Source organism: Ischnura elegans, chromosome 1, assembly GCF_921293095.1.
Source record: "Ischnura elegans chromosome 1, ioIscEleg1.1, whole genome shotgun sequence".
Classification (NCBI taxonomy): domain Eukaryota; kingdom Metazoa; phylum Arthropoda; class Insecta; order Odonata; family Coenagrionidae; genus Ischnura; species Ischnura elegans.
In genome coordinates this window covers 110936225-110956265 of record NC_060246.1, presented here as the reverse complement: position 1 = coordinate 110956265, position 20041 = coordinate 110936225, and the positions used below count along the sequence as shown (strand labels likewise).

At 38.3% G+C, this 20041-nt stretch overlaps 1 protein-coding gene across 1 annotated transcript in view; it reads right to left on the bottom strand.

Moving 5' to 3' along the window:
* Positions 1 to 1567: 1567 nt before the first annotated feature.
* The window catches only part of LOC124167947 (kinesin-like protein KIF3A), a 39725-nt gene continuing 21251 nt past the window's right edge, over positions 1568 to 20041 (bottom strand). The window contains exons 13-14 of the mRNA XM_046546018.1: positions 17783 to 17908; positions 1568 to 4255 (exon numbers count right to left, since the gene is read on the bottom strand). Coding sequence (XP_046401974.1) covers positions 4058 to 4255; positions 17783 to 17908 — 324 coding nt within the window. The 3' untranslated portion in view covers positions 1568 to 4057. The remainder of the gene's footprint in view (positions 4256 to 17782; positions 17909 to 20041) is intronic.

Here is a 20041-nt window from a genome sequence, read left to right as displayed (position 1 = left end):
AGCATGTTTCCCTGCTCAAAAGGTAGAATTTTTAATACATATATTAATAAATTTTATATTTTAATATAAAAGTTATAAATATATACATATTATTATCTTTTATATTAAATTTAAGAGTGAATTTTGTAGAGTAATTGTAGAATATCGAGTTCAATCCCAAATACGAGATGACTGTTTGCCTGTCAGACCCATGGTGCCCCTCAGAAAAAAATCATGGATCTGCCCTTGATCTCAACTATTAAAAGTTGTAGAGTTAGATTAGAAGGCATCAATTCTGAAATTCCTTCAAAAGTAGATAATATTAACAACTACCGTCAGTCAGGGGCACAGCTAGGATTTAGGGCTGGGGTAGGTTTAGGTGCAACTAATACTGTGGTGTGTGGGGGGTATGGTATATCCACCAGGATAAGTGGTAGGTGCGAGATTAATAAATTGCGGAATTTTAAGATAAATGGTTTAAAATGGTGAGTTCTATGGTTTTCTGTGGGATATTTTATTAATCCTTACACTATTCTATTAGTAATATCAATCCAAATAAGTAAAATAGATTAAACTTAAAAATTTCTCTGAGCTCTGGGAGGGTTTTTATCCCCCCCCTCGCCACTGCCTTTAAGTTAAAAAAAAATCAAGCACATTTCTGAAACAAACACCTACAGAGACCAAGCCCTGATAATTACAACTGTTTCCGTACAAACTAAGAATGACTTGGAAGCCATTCACTATGGAAACAAAATTTCATTTTATGGTAGGTAATGAAAAATACTTAATATAAAAATTACTAATATAGGCAACCAGGACACCACCCAAGCACCGCCTGAACCCAATTTCAGGTTACATCCAGACCTCAGCTCTATAAATACATAAATGCCTGACAATATGTAAGTGAGCAATAGAACATGTTTTTAGGTCCAATGGTAATGCAACACTAACAATGATTAACTAAGATAAATGGTTAGCTGTGGAGAATGGAACAACAAACGTATTGTTGATGCAAAATGAAGAAAAATAAGAATTTTCATAATTATCAGAAATTATGGTATTGAAGATGCTTGAAATTTAATTACCAAATAACTCTTTCAAACTGAACCAGATAACAACATTGTCGAAAAGAAACCACGAAAATGACTTGCACTGATAGGCTGATAGATATTGCCGTGAAGTCTTTTTTTGCATCACTCGCTGCTGACGCTGGGACAGACCAGGGCATTTAATCTGGTTAATTCTTGACATTGCTAACTAAAGTTATCAATTATTGTCTCCCACAATGACTGTTCAATTATCTTTTTCACGCTGACCGATATTATTTACAGTTGACCCCTAACAATGAAAGACCCCAAATACAGAGAGGCAAGAGCATTGCAATGATAAATACCGTATTCCTCCAAATATAGTCCCCCCCCCCTAATTTTGAGGCTTGAGTTTCGGGAAAAAAATTTAAAAAATGGGTTTGAATATAGTCCCCCCCTAAACTTTTATCGCTGGCATTTTTGGAAAAAAAGGGGGGACAACATTCAGACATATACGGTAAAACAATTTAATGGGAAAAGGGGACTTTTTCACTAGGAAGTAAATTTCTTTTTCTAAAGCTATGAAACATTTGCTTATTGCTCCAAATTAGCTGTGTAACAATAATTTTTCTTACCCATTCAAATTTTTCATTTTATAAATTGTGGTAATTTTTTCCAAAGGAATCCCCTATTAATTAGATACTCATCAATACCATAAGAAATGCTTATTTCTTAACCTTAGACATTACATAAAGATTCAGAGTATTTTTTTCTATTTCAGTACTTTTTATCTGAAACGCCGAGGAGCAATAAAGGTGTTATCTTTGATCTTATGGTCAGGTGTTAGGTTAAACACATAAAAATTACATTGTTAAAAAAAAACTAAAAAATGAACTGGCTCCTTCCACAGAAGGGGATTTAGGTAGTTTAGACTGGGCAGTTTACTCTCAATCATCTAATGTACCAGATTTTATTTTAAATAGGTAGAGACAAAATGGAAATGTCAATGGATAGAAGAGTCATTGCAGTAAGGTACATAATCATTAAAATTTAAAGTAATTTTAGGATGCCATCGCAAATGGGGCACAGAAAGTCTGGATCACTAAAGACAATGCATAGTACTTGAATAGCCTTCATGTAGACCTCTAACTAGATCTAACCACTCAATGCAAAATCATCAGTCACACTTGAAAACCTTCATTCCTACTCAGTATTTCAAAGCACATATTACAAAGAATAGAAAACCAATACATTTCAATGAATATAATAAAACTATCTACAACAGTTGTACCAATAATTTCCGTTCCCCAATGAAAAACCCTTGATTTTGACTTATAAAATGTCCAAGATTATGTTTTTGGTTTTAAGTGGAATATGAATTATTGCCAAACTCATACATATTTTGATAGAATTAATACATCTATGTACACACTACCCCCAATAAATGGGCTCAATCAACTAATTACTTGGATGTGTAAAAACATTCCTCCAACATGTATTTTATCAAAAAAATATATTTTTATCCAATATTTTCATTTGATTTGTCAACTTGGAAATAGCATGCAGTAAAATATTATATAAATGTCCAATGAAATTCCACAATATAGCCCAGAAAGGTCATGAACAGGGGGAAATGAATAGACAACAACACATGAGCAAATTCAATTACATTGCCTATTTTGAACTAGCTCATAGCTTTTTTGGAATGACTAATGGCAAGATGTGCATATTGTCCTGCACTCTGCGCCCATTGCAGCAAAAACTACACTTTATCTAAAATGGAATGTACTATGAAATATCAAGTGCCGAAAAAATAGATAGGAATGAATTCTATTTTTAATATTATTCATATCAAATCTTGTTTTTGTATGACAGAATATGATGAAAAATGTAACCCTTAAAGGTTTCATTGAAGAGCACTTGAATGCATTTGTTAGTTACAAAGCAATTATTCATTGCAAGTTCGAGTTTCAGTTTTTCCCCAAAAAATATTGATAAGAAAATTACATTTCCAGCATGACTAGAGTGACTAGAAAGACCATTTTTGATTTAATATGAGTAAGACACAAAAAATATAGGTAGAAGAAAACACACGCAATAAGGCAAAACTTTAACAAGCTGGGTACGTAAAAAAATCTATGTACCGCAATAAACACTAAAGCTGAGTAAAACACACACATTATGTACATAAAAAATATTCAAAATAAATAATGAGAACGATCCTAGATGCTATAGAATAAGTAGCCTAATTAGATCATATCATACACAAAAATATACAAGCTCAAACAAAAACACATCATGATGGGGGGATTAAGTTCACTGTTTCGAGGGGTGGAGACATTCAATACTTTTCGGAGCACATTGGCAGTTTGCAATACTTCTCAACCAAAAGAGGGTTCTCCCTCAGAAAATACATAGACAGGAAATGCATATGCAAAACGCATAAGCATGATACTTTAAACACCCTTTTAATTCATCACTGGCTTTCAATATTCATTCACCTCCACAAAGCCATGAAGCCCAACAGCAGCCCAAGATGCTCAAGTTGAAATAATTTACGGGTTTTTATATATAAATAAACCCTTGGACTTCGAGGATTGTAACTTCATAACATTTTTACAAAATGTATTGCTCTTGTTGCTGTGAATACTTCCTCACATATGCCATGATTACAACAATTCCAAGTATCAAGGAAAACACAGCACTTTAAAAAGTAATTTCATTATCAAATATGGAGGTTTGAATCCTGCATTTTAAAGATTGACGATATAACACAGAGCCAGACAATAGCATTCATCCTTTGAGATCACTTTAAAATTATGAACTCATAATCTGCAACTAAGCAGGTTTTCATGATTATCCTAGTATGTGCCTTTAACAGGAGAAAAAATTATGTGCATTTTTCGTGACATGCAAAATAAATTTGTATGCAATTCCTCAGGATATCATACTGCATGCACTGAAAGCAAAATAGAAACACTGCTGTTGGAAGGAATCAAATTTTGCCTCATTAAACCGAAAATATGGCATTTGATTCCCAGAAACAATACTCATTTCTTGGCTGCTGAATGAGGTCGCATTCCAATCGCAGTCTTAGGTCTCATTAGCTGTGAGCGAGCTCTTCTTGTAGAAGGCCCACTGATATTTGAGTTACCAATGCCAGAACTATATTTGTGAAACCTAACAGGATTGCGCAATCCATCAGGAGTGTATGACAAATATACATGTTCCAAATTGGGCTCAGGAAACTAGAAATAAAAACAAAAACATTTTAAGACTGTACAAATACTCACAGCACATATATAGATTGGCACAAATAAAATACAGACACCACTACTGTATAGGAAAATGATTGCAACATATTGAAATATTTTAAGTATAGGCATCTGGAAAATTACTGGCATAAAATTTCACTTCATCCTGATTCTTACCATTTGTTGGTTTCGACAAAAATGAACAAGACCAACAGAGTAAACCAACATGCTGAATGATGCTTTGATTTTGGTCTGCGTGCTCAGACAAATTTCTTTGCTAAATATTCATGATTTAAACTACATGAAATTAATCCCAGGAACTCAAAAAAACAAAAACTACTGGAAAAATCTATAGAACTGCATGAGTACTAGTGTGGGACCAAAACTATTCACTAGGCACATTGTGGTAGGTGTGGGTGACATTACATTTAAATGTATAAAATGTTTTATTTTACATGCAAATGGGAACATTTAGATTCAGTCATGTTATTTAAAATTGTGGTATTAGGAGAGAAAGTGCATTTAGCGATTCCGAGAATCTCTAAAACATTCAGTTTAACACTTTTGTCGAATATATGTAAAAATTGTTAGACCGACGTACACCCCATTGCACTCATCACATTTCAGAGCATAGACACCACTTTTATCTTCAGGAAGCACTTTGTCCTTTGAGCTGAAAATCGCTTTTCCTAAGGAGGCTGGGGAGTAAAAACACAATCAGTATTTGTCTTTTGGAATGAGATTACGAACACCGTAGGAAAGGGGACCAAGGAAGGGCAATTTTCAACAATGTTTGGATTCTGCTTTAGGAACTAGCAGCAGACTGGTTAGGGTGGGAAATGCTCTTTTGCAGTTTTTTTTTGCTACTAGTTTTTGGACAAGGTGATCATTACAGCTGTTATTCAAACATATTGATTTAATTACATCAAGTTCCTGGTTGAAACTTGAATCAGTCATGGGGATTGACAGTAGTCGGTTTATCATAGAATTAATGCCTGCAATCTTGTGGAATTAGGAATGGTTTGAGTCAGCGGGGATTTGTACATCCGTAAGGGTACTTTTTTGGTAGATTGCAAAGTCATGTTTGCCTTCTTTAAGGGGAATCGTAAGGTCTAGGAAGTGGATTGAATCACCTCAGAGTTCAGAAGTAAAATTGATGGACAGGTGGAGAGAGTTGAGTAGCCCAAGAAAAGAGGTCAGTTGTCTCTTGCTACCAGTCCACAAGCAAATATGTAATGTTGTCCACATATCTAAAGTAGGTAGTAGCACACGTTTTTTAGAAGAGAGTGATGGAAGTTAAACAGTTCAATTTCCAGATGATACAATAAAGACCTCAGCTAGGATAGGCGAGAGGGGAGCACATGGAAAGATCGTGATTTTGTCTATAGAACAGGTATATCTTCTATATATATAAAAGAAAGTCGAAAATCGTGTTAGTTAGAACACTTATAACTCGAGAACGGCTGCACCGATTTCAATGAGATTTGGTTCTTTGGATTCGTCTCAGGCGGGGTTTACATATATGCCATTAAAAAAAGGATAATTTCACAAAAAAAATTCATCTCTTTCCTATGGACATGCTTTTAGGAGTTATAGTAACACAACAATTGATAAGTCGGTCAAAACTACAAATTAAATAATTTGTTTTGTTTTTACCACTTTAATAACTGAATTTAGTAACAATATAACATTTTAATTACTAAATATATTCAAAATATTAATTAAATTGAAATTACATTTTAAAAATTTAATTCGAGCTGATTGTAAGCCCAGCCGTGGCCCAGCTCGAGTTGACACTTCACTACCGTGTTTGTAAACAAATCTCCAAGCAATTGTTGACAAACGGTAATGTCCGTGTTCCTGTCGAGGAATCGAGTAGTTTTAACTCATTTCCTTGGAATGATTGCAAATTAGTTTCAGTGAGCTCATCAACAAAGAGTTCCAGAATATGATTGATCACCAAAAGAATCAAAGATGGTTGATTTAGCGAGCAAGAACGAAGATGTGGATGACTAAAACGAGGTAAATTCAAATAGTTCGTACTCTGCATGGATTCGAATCTTTTAAATGTGTAACAAACGAAGACGAAATCACCAACTATCTATCTGAATATTTTAAGTCCTTGGACGTACCTACCTGGCTTACCAAGGCACGATTTACAGAAAAATGTAGTTTCTGTGCTCATGATCTTTCGAAGCCTAAACCAACCATAACTATCCAACGGAACGTGTTTGATCATTAAAAAAATTGGTGATGAATGTGATTCATGCAACTTTACTCAAAGGAAAATTCAAAGGTTAGGAAGTCCTCATTCCGTAGATTCCATGATCTCAACTCATATGCCCTTTTGAGCTTAAACGTATTCAATTTACAATTCGTGTTGCATTCGTGATAACGATTAAAAAATCGCATGGTCATTCTTTCAGTTTTTGTGTTGTTTGTGCTCATGTGCAAATGAAAACCCATGATTTTCTCATGGTCAATTTAGCGTGCTATGTTCACGAGTCGAGAAACCATCCTCTGTATGTCTTCCTTCGCTTCAAGTGATAGGGGGTTTTGAGCGTAGCTAATACCACGGGTCTGTAGGGTATAGAAAACTCGCTACGGTAAGCGGGAAGTGTGGGGGCACTTCCCCCAGACATTTTTTAAGATAAATGGTTCAAAATAGTGGGTTTTGTGGCTGTGTGAATAGTTAAATATGTTTTGTTTGTTAGTCATCCATCCCCCAAATATTAATAACAAAATCTTTCATAAAAAAATTCTCTAAGCTCTTGGAGGGGGGCTTATCCCCCAAAACCTCCCCTCGCTGCGTCACTGCTTTGCTTCGCTATATTTATTTAGCGTCATCCGCTTCATCTTGCGCCTGATAACAAAACAAAAACTGTTGTTTATCAGAAGGTGCTTGACGCAAGACATTAAACCCGAATGTGTAGGGCTCACCGTGGTGCGTTTACGCAGTGCATTTTTTCCAAACAGAGATACTAAAACTGGCGCGCCTTAAGTCATTTAATGCGAATGCTGCCTCATAGGGGCTTTTCTTGCACGATTTTGAGCATCAGTCAAGCGTCAGTCTGTGGTTGTGTCAACCTCCCCCCTGAATGGGCCAAGTGTATGCAACAGACTTGGACCTAAAAACATTTTTTTACAGCTAATAACGCAAACAGCCAACAACTGAATGCGTATAATTTTTATTTCATGAACTGCTTTATTAAACCACAATGCCCAAAATTTCTTAAGCTAAAACGTAAGAAAATTTGTTGAAAAAAATCCGCTCCGATCCACCCTATGTAGATTCAATAAAGAAAATGTCTTTCTGACAAGCAATATTGGTACTCATTTACGTAGTTTTATTGAATTTGTATCCTTATTTTATTATAATAAATTAAACACGATTAAAAACGATACAGCCGCTCTTGATTTATAAATGGTGTAAGTAAACTGTAAGTTCATTGATTGTTAGGCGGTACGAAGTTCGCCGGGTCAGCTAGTGTATCTATATTTAATGTTTGGAAAGGAAATTGCTTAGCTTTTCTACAAAACACACACTTTATTGCCGACTAGTTTCGGTTACACTGTACCATTATCAAGACTAGTGATACACATCAGAATTTGCCGGTATATATACTCTGTGGTCGGGTGATTGGAGGGGAAGGGGAGGGGGGAGAGGTAAGTGACGGGGAAGGTGAAGGAGGGAAGAGATAGGGAGAAAAACCAGAGGTAGTTACAAAGTAGAGCGTGGGTTGGCGTCACAAGGATTTTTTGGGGTGTAATAGTGGAATGTCTAGAAGGGGGGAGTGGAAAGGGAAAAGGTGGTCATTAGCAATGGGTTCTTTCCTCTTTACAATTTTTAAAATTTCCAACTGTTCTCTGATGTCCAGCTGTGTTCCTTTTTTGACTCGGTGAAGCAATTCCGGGGTAAAATCCGCTTGGTGGCCTTCCTCCCGAAGATGGGTAGCGAATTGGGACATCCCAGTGTTGTTGTAGTAATCGCGCCGGTGTTCCTCCGCTCGTACGGTCAGACTTCTTCCTGTTTGTCCTATGTATTTGGAGTCACAATCACCACACCTTAATTGGTAGACCCCGCTCTTGAGGGCTGAATCAGTGGGGTCCTTGACTGAAGGTAGCATGCTCTTCAGGTTAGAATTATTGTAAAAGGCCGGTTTTATGTTGATTACTTTGAGTAATTTTTCCAATTTAATAGAAGGTTGGCCTAAATATTTTATGCGTCGCCATGACTGTTGATCCGTGGGGGTGGTAGAGTAAATACCTCTGAGTAAGAATTTTCTCTTTTTGCTTTCAAACAAATCGTTGATCAATTTTTCGGTGTAACCATTGGCTATCGCGATTTTTGTGATGGTGGTAATTTCTGAAAGGAGATCTGAGGGCTCTAAAGGGATCGACAAAGCTCTATGCAGCATGCAATGAAAGGCTGACAATTTTTGGGTTATGGCATGCTTGGAAGTTGCGTGGATGACTTGGTCTGTATGAGTAGACTTTCGGTAAATGGAGAACTTATGCTCGCCGTCTTTAATGGAAATATTTAGATCTAAATAATTTAGAGTGCTGCCCTCTTGTAACTCCATAGTGAACTTGATATTTGAATTTAAAGCATTGATAAGGCGTAAAAAATTTCTTAGTTGCCTCTTCGTTCCCGACCATAAACAAAGTATGTCATCTACATAGCGGAACCAATAATGAACATTCTTTAGGAGGGGGTGGTCACTATTGAAAAGTTTCTTTTCTAAATTGTTCACAAATATTTCGGATAGCAGAGGTGACAATGGGGAGCCCATAGCTAAACCGTCTCTTTGTAGGTAGAAGTTTCCGTTAAACATGAAATAATTTTGATTTGTACACACTTTCAATAAAGATATTAGTTCGTCGCAAATGAGTTGGGGCGTTTTAGCTTCGTGTAGCACTTCCTTGGCCAGGAGCACTGCTTCATCTCTTGGAACACTCGTGAATAAGTTCACCACGTCAAAGGAAACTAGCATAGAATTTTTAGGCGGTGTTATTTTTGATAACAATGTTGTCAATTCTATGGAATTCTTAATACTGTGTTTTGCAAGGAAATTGGAATGTTCCATGAATTTGCACTTCACCACTTTGGATAGGGAATGCACTGGGGAGCCTATGCCTGAGACCACCGGGCGGATGGGAATGGAAGGTTTGTGCACTTTGGGCATGCCATAAAATCTGGGGGCAGTGGGATTCATCTCTGTTACATTCCACTTTTCACTTGGGGTGAGGACCATTTTTATTTTGGAAATAGCACTTTTACACTCTGCTTGGCATTTCTTGGTGGGATCTTTTTCTAACAGTTGCACATGATTTTTTGCAATAAATTCTAAACATTTGTCAATGTAAATCTGTTGGTCCATGATCACTGTTGCGTTCCCTTTGTCTGCTTTAATGGCTACCACGTTCGCTGCTTTAAATGATTTCTTGATTGAGTTTATTATGGCTCTTTCTCGGTCCCGGGCAGATGGTTTCTCGTTATCATGCCGCCACTCTTTTTTAAACAATGAATTTAAACTATTGGCAAAAACACTCTTGATCATGTGATCTTCTCGTTTTAAAGCGACTTCACAATCCACTACTAGGTCTTCAAAATCTTCGGTTTTGTTTTTAAGATTCGGACAGTATTTAAGGCCTTTTTCAAGTAGTTTAATCTCTACAGGTTGGAACTGGTGCTGTGATAAGTTAATTACTCTTTGGTGGAACGTTTGGGGCATGGGACTTACAGTTGCCATCCTTGTTGATTCTGCAGTTTCTTTCCTTGACGGTGTTGCTGTTTCTCCAGGTTGTTGTCGTCGGTGTTGTTGATTCTCCAGTTGTCTCTCCAAGTTTCGTAGTTTCTTCTTAACCGTCTGCAACTTCTTGTAGGCAATTTCACTTGCCAAACCCCTCACTCGGTCGTCAAACATCGTCCACTCAGCCCAATGAAAGGACTTCGTCAGCTCTGTGTACAGAAGATATCTATATACGGCTACATTGTTTCGTTTCGCGTACCAATATTGCAGTTCCTTCTTGATCCAGGTCTTTTTGGCTGCTTCCAAGGCGTAGAAAGCGGCTGGTGAAGTTGAGTTGCTCCGGAGATTTACATATTTGGGAATGAGGTTACGGGCTAGACATCTACTGTTGAAATATATGTTAATCATGATAACTCGGAATTTAATAGTCAATTTCTTGTACCACTTGGCCTGTACTGCGGTGCTAGCAGACTTGATGAATTCAATTGTTGAGGCCTACACTTTGTAGAATTCCATATTTAATGTTTGGAAAGGAAATTGCTTAGCTTTTCTACAAAACACACACTTTATTGCCGACTAGTTTCGGTTACACTGTACCATTATCAAGACTAGTGATACACATCAGAATTTGCCGGTATATATACTCTGTGGTCGGGTGATTGGAGGGGAAGGGGAGGGGGGAGAGGTAAGTGACGGGGAAGGTGAAGGAGGGAAGAGATAGGGAGAAAAACCAGAGGTAGTTACAAAGTAGAGCGTGGGTTGGCGTCACAAGGATTTTTTGGGGTGTAATAGTGGAATGTCTAGAAGGGGGGAGTGGAAAGGGAAAAGGTGGTCATTAGCAATGGGTTCTTTCCTCTTTACAATTTTTAAAATTTCCAACTGTTCTCTGATGTCCAGCTGTGTTCCTTTTTTGACTCGGTGAAGCAATTCCGGGGTAAAATCCGCTTGGTGGCCTTCCTCCCGAAGATGGGTAGCGAATTGGGACATCCCAGTGTTGTTGTAGTAATCGCGCCGGTGTTCCTCCGCTCGTACGGTCAGACTTCTTCCTGTTTGTCCTATGTATTTGGAGTCACAATCACCACACCTTAATTGGTAGACCCCGCTCTTGAGGGCTGAATCAGTGGGGTCCTTGACTGAAGGTAGCATGCTCTTCAGGTTAGAATTATTGTAAAAGGCCGGTTTTATGTTGATTACTTTGAGTAATTTTTCCAATTTAATAGAAGGTTGGCCTAAATATTTTATGCGTCGCCATGACTGTTGATCCGTGGGGGTGGTAGAGTAAATACCTCTGAGTAAGAATTTTCTCTTTTTGCTTTCAAACAAATCGTTGATCAATTTTTCGGTGTAACCATTGGCTATCGCGATTTTTGTGATGGTGGTAATTTCTGAAAGGAGATCTGAGGGCTCTAAAGGGATCGACAAAGCTCTATGCAGCATGCAATGAAAGGCTGACAATTTTTGGGTTATGGCATGCTTGGAAGTTGCGTGGATGACTTGGTCTGTATGAGTAGACTTTCGGTAAATGGAGAACTTATGCTCGCCGTCTTTAATGGAAATATTTAGATCTAAATAATTTAGAGTGCTGCCCTCTTGTAACTCCATAGTGAACTTGATATTTGAATTTAAAGCATTGATAAGGCGTAAAAAATTTCTTAGTTGCCTCTTCGTTCCCGACCATAAACAAAGTATGTCATCTACATAGCGGAACCAATAATGAACATTCTTTAGGAGGGGGTGGTCACTATTGAAAAGTTTCTTTTCTAAATTGTTCACAAATATTTCGGATAGCAGAGGTGACAATGGGGAGCCCATAGCTAAACCGTCTCTTTGTAGGTAGAAGTTTCCGTTAAACATGAAATAATTTTGATTTGTACACACTTTCAATAAAGATATTAGTTCGTCGCAAATGAGTTGGGGCGTTTTAGCTTCGTGTAGCACTTCCTTGGCCAGGAGCACTGCTTCATCTCTTGGAACACTCGTGAATAAGTTCACCACGTCAAAGGAAACTAGCATAGAATTTTTAGGCGGTGTTATTTTTGATAACAATGTTGTCAATTCTATGGAATTCTTAATACTGTGTTTTGCAAGGAAATTGGAATGTTCCATGAATTTGCACTTCACCACTTTGGATAGGGAATGCACTGGGGAGCCTATGCCTGAGACCACCGGGCGGATGGGAATGGAAGGTTTGTGCACTTTGGGCATGCCATAAAATCTGGGGGCAGTGGGATTCATCTCTGTTACATTCCACTACTCAAAGTAAATTACTCAAAGTAATCAACATAAAACCGGCCTTTTACAATAATTCTAACCTGAAGAGCATGCTACCTTCAGTCAAGGACCCCACTGATTCAGCCCTCAAGAGCGGGGTCTACCAATTAAGGTGTGGTGATTGTGACTCCAAATACATAGGACAAACAGGAAGAAGTCTGACCGTACGAGCGGAGGAACACCGGCGCGATTACTACAACAACACTGGGATGTCCCAATTCGCTACCCATCTTCGGGAGGAAGGCCACCAAGCGGATTTTACCCCGGAATTGCTTCACCGAGTCAAAAAAGGAACACAGCTGGACATCAGAGAACAGTTGGAAATTTTAAAAATTGTAAAGAGGAAAGAACCCATTGCTAATGACCACCTTTTCCCTTTCCACTCCCCCCTTCTAGACATTCCACTATTACACCCCAAAAAATCCTTGTGACGCCAACCCACGCTCTACTTTGTAACTACCTCTGGTTTTTCTCCCTATCTCTTCCCTCCTTCACCTTCCCCGTCACTTACCTCTCCCCCCTCCCCTTCCCCTCCAATCACCCGACCACAGAGTATATATACCGGCAAATTCTGATGTGTATCACTAGTCTTGATAATGGTACAGTGTAACCGAAACTAGTCGGCAATAAAGTGTGTGTTTTGTAGAAAAGCTAAGCAATTTCCTTTCCAAACATTAAATATGGAATTCTACAAAGTGTAGGCCTCAACAATTGAATTCATCAAGTCTGCTAGCACCGCAGTACAGGCCAAGTGGTACAAGAAATTGACTATTAAATTCCGAGTTATCATGATTAACATATATTTCAACAGTAGATGTCTAGCCCGTAACCTCATTCCCAAATATGTAAATCTCCGGAGCAACTCAACTTCACCAGCCGCTTTCTACGCCTTGGAAGCAGCCAAAAAGACCTGGATCAAGAAGGAACTGCAATATTGGTACGCGAAACGAAACAATGTAGCCGTATATAGATATCTTCTGTACACAGAGCTGACGAAGTCCTTTCATTGGGCTGAGTGGACGATGTTTGACGACCGAGTGAGGGGTTTGGCAAGTGAAATTGCCTACAAGAAGTTGCAGACGGTTAAGAAGAAACTACGAAACTTGGAGAGACAACTGGAGAATCAACAACACCGACGACAACAACCTGGAGAAACAGCAACACCGTCAAGGAAAGAAACTGCAGAATCAACAAGGATGGCAACTGTAAGTCCCATGCCCCAAACGTTCCACCAAAGAGTAATTAACTTATCACAGCACCAGTTCCAACCTGTAGAGATTAAACTACTTGAAAAAGGCCTTAAATACTGTCCGAATCTTAAAAACAAAACCGAAGATTTTGAAGACCTAGTAGTGGATTGTGAAGTCGCTTTAAAACGAGAAGATCACATGATCAAGAGTGTTTTTGCCAATAGTTTAAATTCATTGTTTAAAAAAGAGTGGCGGCATGATAACGAGAAACCATCTGCCCGGGACCGAGAAAGAGCCATAATAAACTCAATCAAGAAATCATTTAAAGCAGCGAACGTGGTAGCCATTAAAGCAGACAAAGGGAACGCAACAGTGATCATGGACCAACAGATTTACATTGACAAATGTTTAGAATTTATTGCAAAAAATCATGTGCAACTGTTAGAAAAAGATCCCACCAAGAAATGCCAAGCAGAGTGTAAAAGTGCTATTTCCAAAATAAAAATGGTCCTCACCCCAAGTGAAAAGTGGAATGTAACAGAGATGAATCCCACTGCCCCCAGATTTTATGGCATGCCCAAAGTGCACAAACCTTCCATTCCCATCCGCCCGGTGGTCTCAGGCATAGGCTCCCCAGTGCATTCCCTATCCAAAGTGGTGAAGTGCAAATTCATGGAACATTCCAATTTCCTTGCAAAACACAGTATTAAGAATTCCATAGAATTGACAACATTGTTATCAAAAATAACACCGCCTAAAAATTCTATGCTAGTTTCCTTTGACGTGGTGAACTTATTCACGAGTGTTCCAAGAGATGAAGCAGTGCTCCTGGCCAAGGAAGTGCTACACGAAGCTAAAACGCCCCAACTCATTTGCGACGAACTAATATCTTTATTGAAAGTGTGTACAAATCAAAATTATTTCATGTTTAACGGAAACTTCTACCTACAAAGAGACGGTTTAGCTATGGGCTCCCCATTGTCACCTCTGCTATCCGAAATATTTGTGAACAATTTAGAAAAGAAACTTTTCAATAGTGACCACCCCCTCCTAAAGAATGTTCATTATTGGTTCCGCTATGTAGATGACATACTTTGTTTATGGTCGGGAACGAAGAGGCAACTAAGAAATTTTTTACGCCTTATCAATGCTTTAAATTCAAATATCAAGTTCACTATGGAGTTACAAGAGGGCAGCACTCTAAATTATTTAGATCTAAATATTTCCATTAAAGACGGCGAGCATAAGTTCTCCATTTACCGAAAGTCTACTCATACAGACCAAGTCATCCACGCAACTTCCAAGCATGCCATAACCCAAAAATTGTCAGCCTTTCATTGCATGCTGCATAGAGCTTTGTCGATCCCTTTAGAGCCCTCAGATCTCCTTTCAGAAATTACCACCATCACAAAAATCGCGATAGCCAATGGTTACACCGAAAAATTGATCAACGATTTGTTTGAAAGCAAAAAGAGAAAATTCTTACTCAGAGGTATTTACTCTACCACCCCCACGGATCAACAGTCATGGCGACGCATAAAATATTTAGGCCAACCTTCTATTAAATTGGAAAAATTACTCAAAGTAATCAACATAAAACCGGCCTTTTACAATAATTCTAACCTGAAGAGCATGCTACCTTCAGTCAAGGACCCCACTGATTCAGCCCTCAAGAGCGGGGTCTACCAATTAAGGTGTGGTGATTGTGACTCCAAATACATAGGACAAACAGGAAGAAGTCTGACCGTACGAGCGGAGGAACACCGGCGCGATTACTACAACAACACTGGGATGTCCCAATTCGCTACCCATCTTCGGGAGGAAGGCCACCAAGCGGATTTTACCCCGGAATTGCTTCACCGAGTCAAAAAAGGAACACAGCTGGACATCAGAGAACAGTTGGAAATTTTAAAAATTGTAAAGAGGAAAGAACCCATTGCTAATGACCACCTTTTCCCTTTCCACTCCCCCCTTCTAGACATTCCACTATTACACCCCAAAAAATCCTTGTGACGCCAACCCACGCTCTACTTTGTAACTACCTCTGGTTTTTCTCCCTATCTCTTCCCTCCTTCACCTTCCCCGTCACTTACCTCTCCCCCCTCCCCTTCCCCTCCAATCACCCGACCACAGAGTATATATACCGGCAAATTCTGATGTGTATCACTAGTCTTGATAATGGTACAGTGTAACCGAAACTAGTCGGCAATAAAGTGTGTGTTTTGTAGAAAAGCTAAGCAATTTCCTTTCCAAACATTAAATATGGAATTCTACAAAGTGAAGGCCTCAACAATTGAATTCATAGTGTATCTATATTGAAAATACAATTGAGGACCTCAAATCCGGAAAGCTTGGGACCAAAGTGTTTCTGGATTACTGGTTTTTCTGGATTTCTGGTCTTGAGGGCCTTTCCAAAGATATTTCCCATTTTTAATAACACCTCTTTGATTTAAAGTATGACAGGTGAATTCTCCATTTCTCTAAGTCATATAATCAAGGAGAGTGAAGCTGATGACTTGTTTCATCACTCGTATTTTTCCATAGTGAAGGGTGTACATGTGGTCACCTATGACACCTCTACGTAATTGCTTACGTAGCAAAGTAAGCCATGAGCCATTCTGGATTTCTGGTTTTCTGGGTTTCAGGATCCGTATTTGAGGTCCTCAACTGTAATTTTGATCCATGCACACGGATAATATCTTTTTGAAGTCACTCACTAGGTTGTCATAGACGGATGATTTTCTGAGCCAGTCTAGAGTTAGGCCTATGGCTTCTTCCGCTAGTATGGAGGTGAAAGGCTCAACATTGTAAGTGCTACTTCTGTTTGTCTTGATAATGATGCTATAGCCGTCGATACTAGTCGACAGCAAATAAAAGTTTGAGGAACAGTACTGGGTTTTTTGCTTCACTGTGAATATCTCATTGTTCCACCAAGTCATGCCAAAATCAATTGATTTCATTTATTTTTTACTTTAATTATAAAATAGTTTGTAGTCGTACACTTATGGCAGAAAAATAGAAAGCGTGCTTCAGTAGTAATCACAAATGATATTTCGTGCAACTGATGACATTAATCAATACAGTTACTAAACCAAGGGCAATAGCGATTATATTTGTGATGAATAGTTAAACTGCTAATTTGAGGATTTTGACTCAATTATCTCATATATTTACATATTTTTCATCACATATCATACATGGTTACAACTCTTGAAGAGAGCGAAATATTCACTGTTTCACTAGCCAATGGAGTCAAAATGACAGCAAATGAAACTGTATGAATGAATGATGTTCAAGTAACAAGGGGAGATTTCAATGCCGTATTTTTCATGGCATTCGGAATGCTGGACACATCACTGAACTGATAGTGGTTCCATTGAATGGGCCTCAGTTTGGCTGTAATTAATTAATTTTCGAGCGGTATTTTTAACAAGCATTATATAATTCCAAAATAGCACCTTCCCTTCAAAAGGGTCAGTTGGTCTGGTGATGAGCGCATCCGGCTCTCACCTGGGGGGCCCGGGTTTGATACTTAATCACAGCAGTATATTTCGTAGTTTTCATTTTGATCAAATGGCGATAAGTTTTTCACTAATGTTAATTGCAGCAAGCACTGATTGAATACCAAATCGCCGTTATGATGATAAAAAAATTTTCTCACGCCTATGTCAGCTGCTATTAAATTAAGTGAAATACTTGTCACCAAATGATCAAAATGAAAACTACAAAATATACTTCCTTGACGAATCCACGAACCCTGGCCCCCCATATGAGAGCCCGAGACACTCAATACTAGACTAACCAGCCCATCTGTATAAGGCTGTGTTATTTTGGGAATATATAGCGCTTGTTAAAAATACCATTCGAAAATTAATAATTACAGCCAAACTAAGGCCCATTCAATGGAACCACTATCAGTTCAGAGATATGTTCGCCATTCCGAATGACATAAAAAATATAGCATTGAAAAAGGTGGAGCAAAGTACGTGGTCTCCCCTTGTAAGTAAGAACAGGAAAATAGCTGTGCCTGCCATGTGGACTGACTTTTGATAGTGATATTATCTATAAAATGTTCAATGCTGTGCCATGAAAAAACCTGAGAATTATAGAGAAAATATATGAGTGATACTTAAATAAATATTTTTTTAAATATCTCCTCAAAAACAAATTTTGGATTTAGGTACTTTTGATAAAGAGCATTATAAGTGCAAAGGGATTTCATGCCATTCCTGCAAAGATTTTTTTGATGACTCATTCAAACAATTTATGCACACAACCAATATCTCCCGAGCATTTAAGTGACCTACCTCTTTATCTTGTGGTCTTGCTGGGGTAGTTGATTGCTTTCGCATGTTGTTTCCTGTATAAGCCACACATTTCAGCTGCCACTCACCAATATCTTCATTCCAGTGTACGAACCGATCTATTTGCTCCTAATTTAGGAGGAAAAAATAGAGGGAGATAAATAGATATCAGCTTTCCTTTTAAATGGAAAAGTATAGGAATTTTGCATTTAACACACCTCACCCCTTAATCATTACCTTCTTAGAAAGCAATCTATCAGTCAAAAGTACAAATACTTTATTCCATAATTCTTAATGCAATGAGCATGTGCAGGAGGTACACAATTGAAAACTTCAGATAAAACTTCTAAATAGTGGGCAAGAAGCCCTTGTGTTTGAAACAATTTTGCAACTTTGTGCCAGATAAATATATTTATTCATGTAAGCAGCTCTCTTAGATGCATTAAACTCTGGTGTGGACATCATATAAAAGTTGCCTCCTTCATTTGCAAAAAGCACAAGAGAAGGAAAGAATTCCATAATATGATTAAAAGGTAGTGTCCATTACCTATATGTTGACTTACAGGAGGAGATGCGAGAAGCGTCATCATCACTCGTCAACATTCCTAGGATTGGTTTGATGCAGCTCTCCATTTCTCTCTCCTATCCGCTAACCTTTTCATAGCTACATATTTCTTCTCTTTTACATCCTTTATAACATGTCCTATGGAACTCATTCGGGGCCAACCCTTGCCCTTTTTCCCTTCCACTTGTCCTTCAACAATTGTCTTCATCAGGCTATCGTGCCTCAAAATGTAGCCACCTAAGTTGTCCCGTCTTCAGCTTAAGGTTATTAGGAGGTTTCTCTTTTCTCCCACTCTTCTTAGCACTTCCTCATTACTAACACGGTTAATCCATTTCATCTTCATCCTTCTTCGGTAGCACCACATTTCAAATGCTTCCACTCTTGACTTCTCTGCTGCTGTCAACGTCCAAGCCTCGCTTCCATTGAGAAACATACTCCATATGTAGCATCTGATGAATTGTTTCCTTACTTCTATGCTTGTATTCTCAGCTGTAAGAAGATCCTTCTTTTTGTAGAAAGCCCTCTTTGCCTGCGCTATTCTACTGAGTATTTCTTTCTTGCTTCGCCCATCGTTGGTAATTCGGCTTCCCAGGTAAGAAAACTCACCTCTTCAAGCTTATGCTTTCTTAGGTTCATCTTTGTCTTAGCCTCCACTCTTTTGCTACAAACTAGTACAGTCTTCTTTTTGTTAATTTTCAGCTGATATCCGGCCATTGTCCTTTCAATGCTAGTCAAAGTCTTTTTCAAATCCTTCTCTGTCTCGACTATGACTGCTATGTCATCAGCAAATCGCAGCATACTAATTTTTTCTCCATGGATATTGACACCAGAAGCTTTCTCCTTGATTTCATTGATGGCTTTCTCTATGTAAACATTAAAAATTAAGGGGGAAAGTCCACACCCTTGTCTCACCCCTTTTCTTATTCTTGCTTCTGCACCGTTGGGTCCACATTTGATCACAGCTACTTGTGTTACACAAACCATGAACAATTCTATGAGCACTCCGCTTTCTTTCAGAATTCTACGCATTGAATTCCATTCCACATTATCAAATGCCTTCTCCAAATCAACAAATGCTATGAAATTCGGTTTTTTTTTCTCCATTCTCTTCTCTATGAGCAGCCTAAGAGCCAAAATTGCTTCTTTTGTGCCCCTGCTTTTCCTAACTCTGAATTGTTCCTCATCCAGGAATTCTTCTGCTCTTCGTTCTATTCTCCTGTAAATGATTCTTGTCAGAATCTTTGATGCATGTGTCGTCAGGCTTATGGTCCTAAAGTCTTTGCACATCTCAGCTCTCTTCTTTTTGGATATGGGAATGAAGATAAAGTAATTTCACACAGTGAAGAGGGGTCATGGGAAATTTATTTTTTTTTAATCTGCTAAAAACCCATGTAAAAATGTAAAAAAAAGTGGGGCACAATTAATGAAAACATGTTTCCATGCTAAAATATGGCTAAATACCACACAACAACATTAATCGTGGCTAATAAAATGGCACAAAGTAGCACCTTAATCCCGTAATTGTTGAGTTGCCCAAGCCAGCCAAATGATTGACTTAACACGTTGCATACGAATGGTGAGAATTCTCGTCATTTTTTCCCAAACGTTCTGGATGGATGACGAAGATTCTCGTCATTTACGCGCGTCAACCTAAACAATTTTAAAGCGTACAATACGTATTCGTTAGTACATTTTCA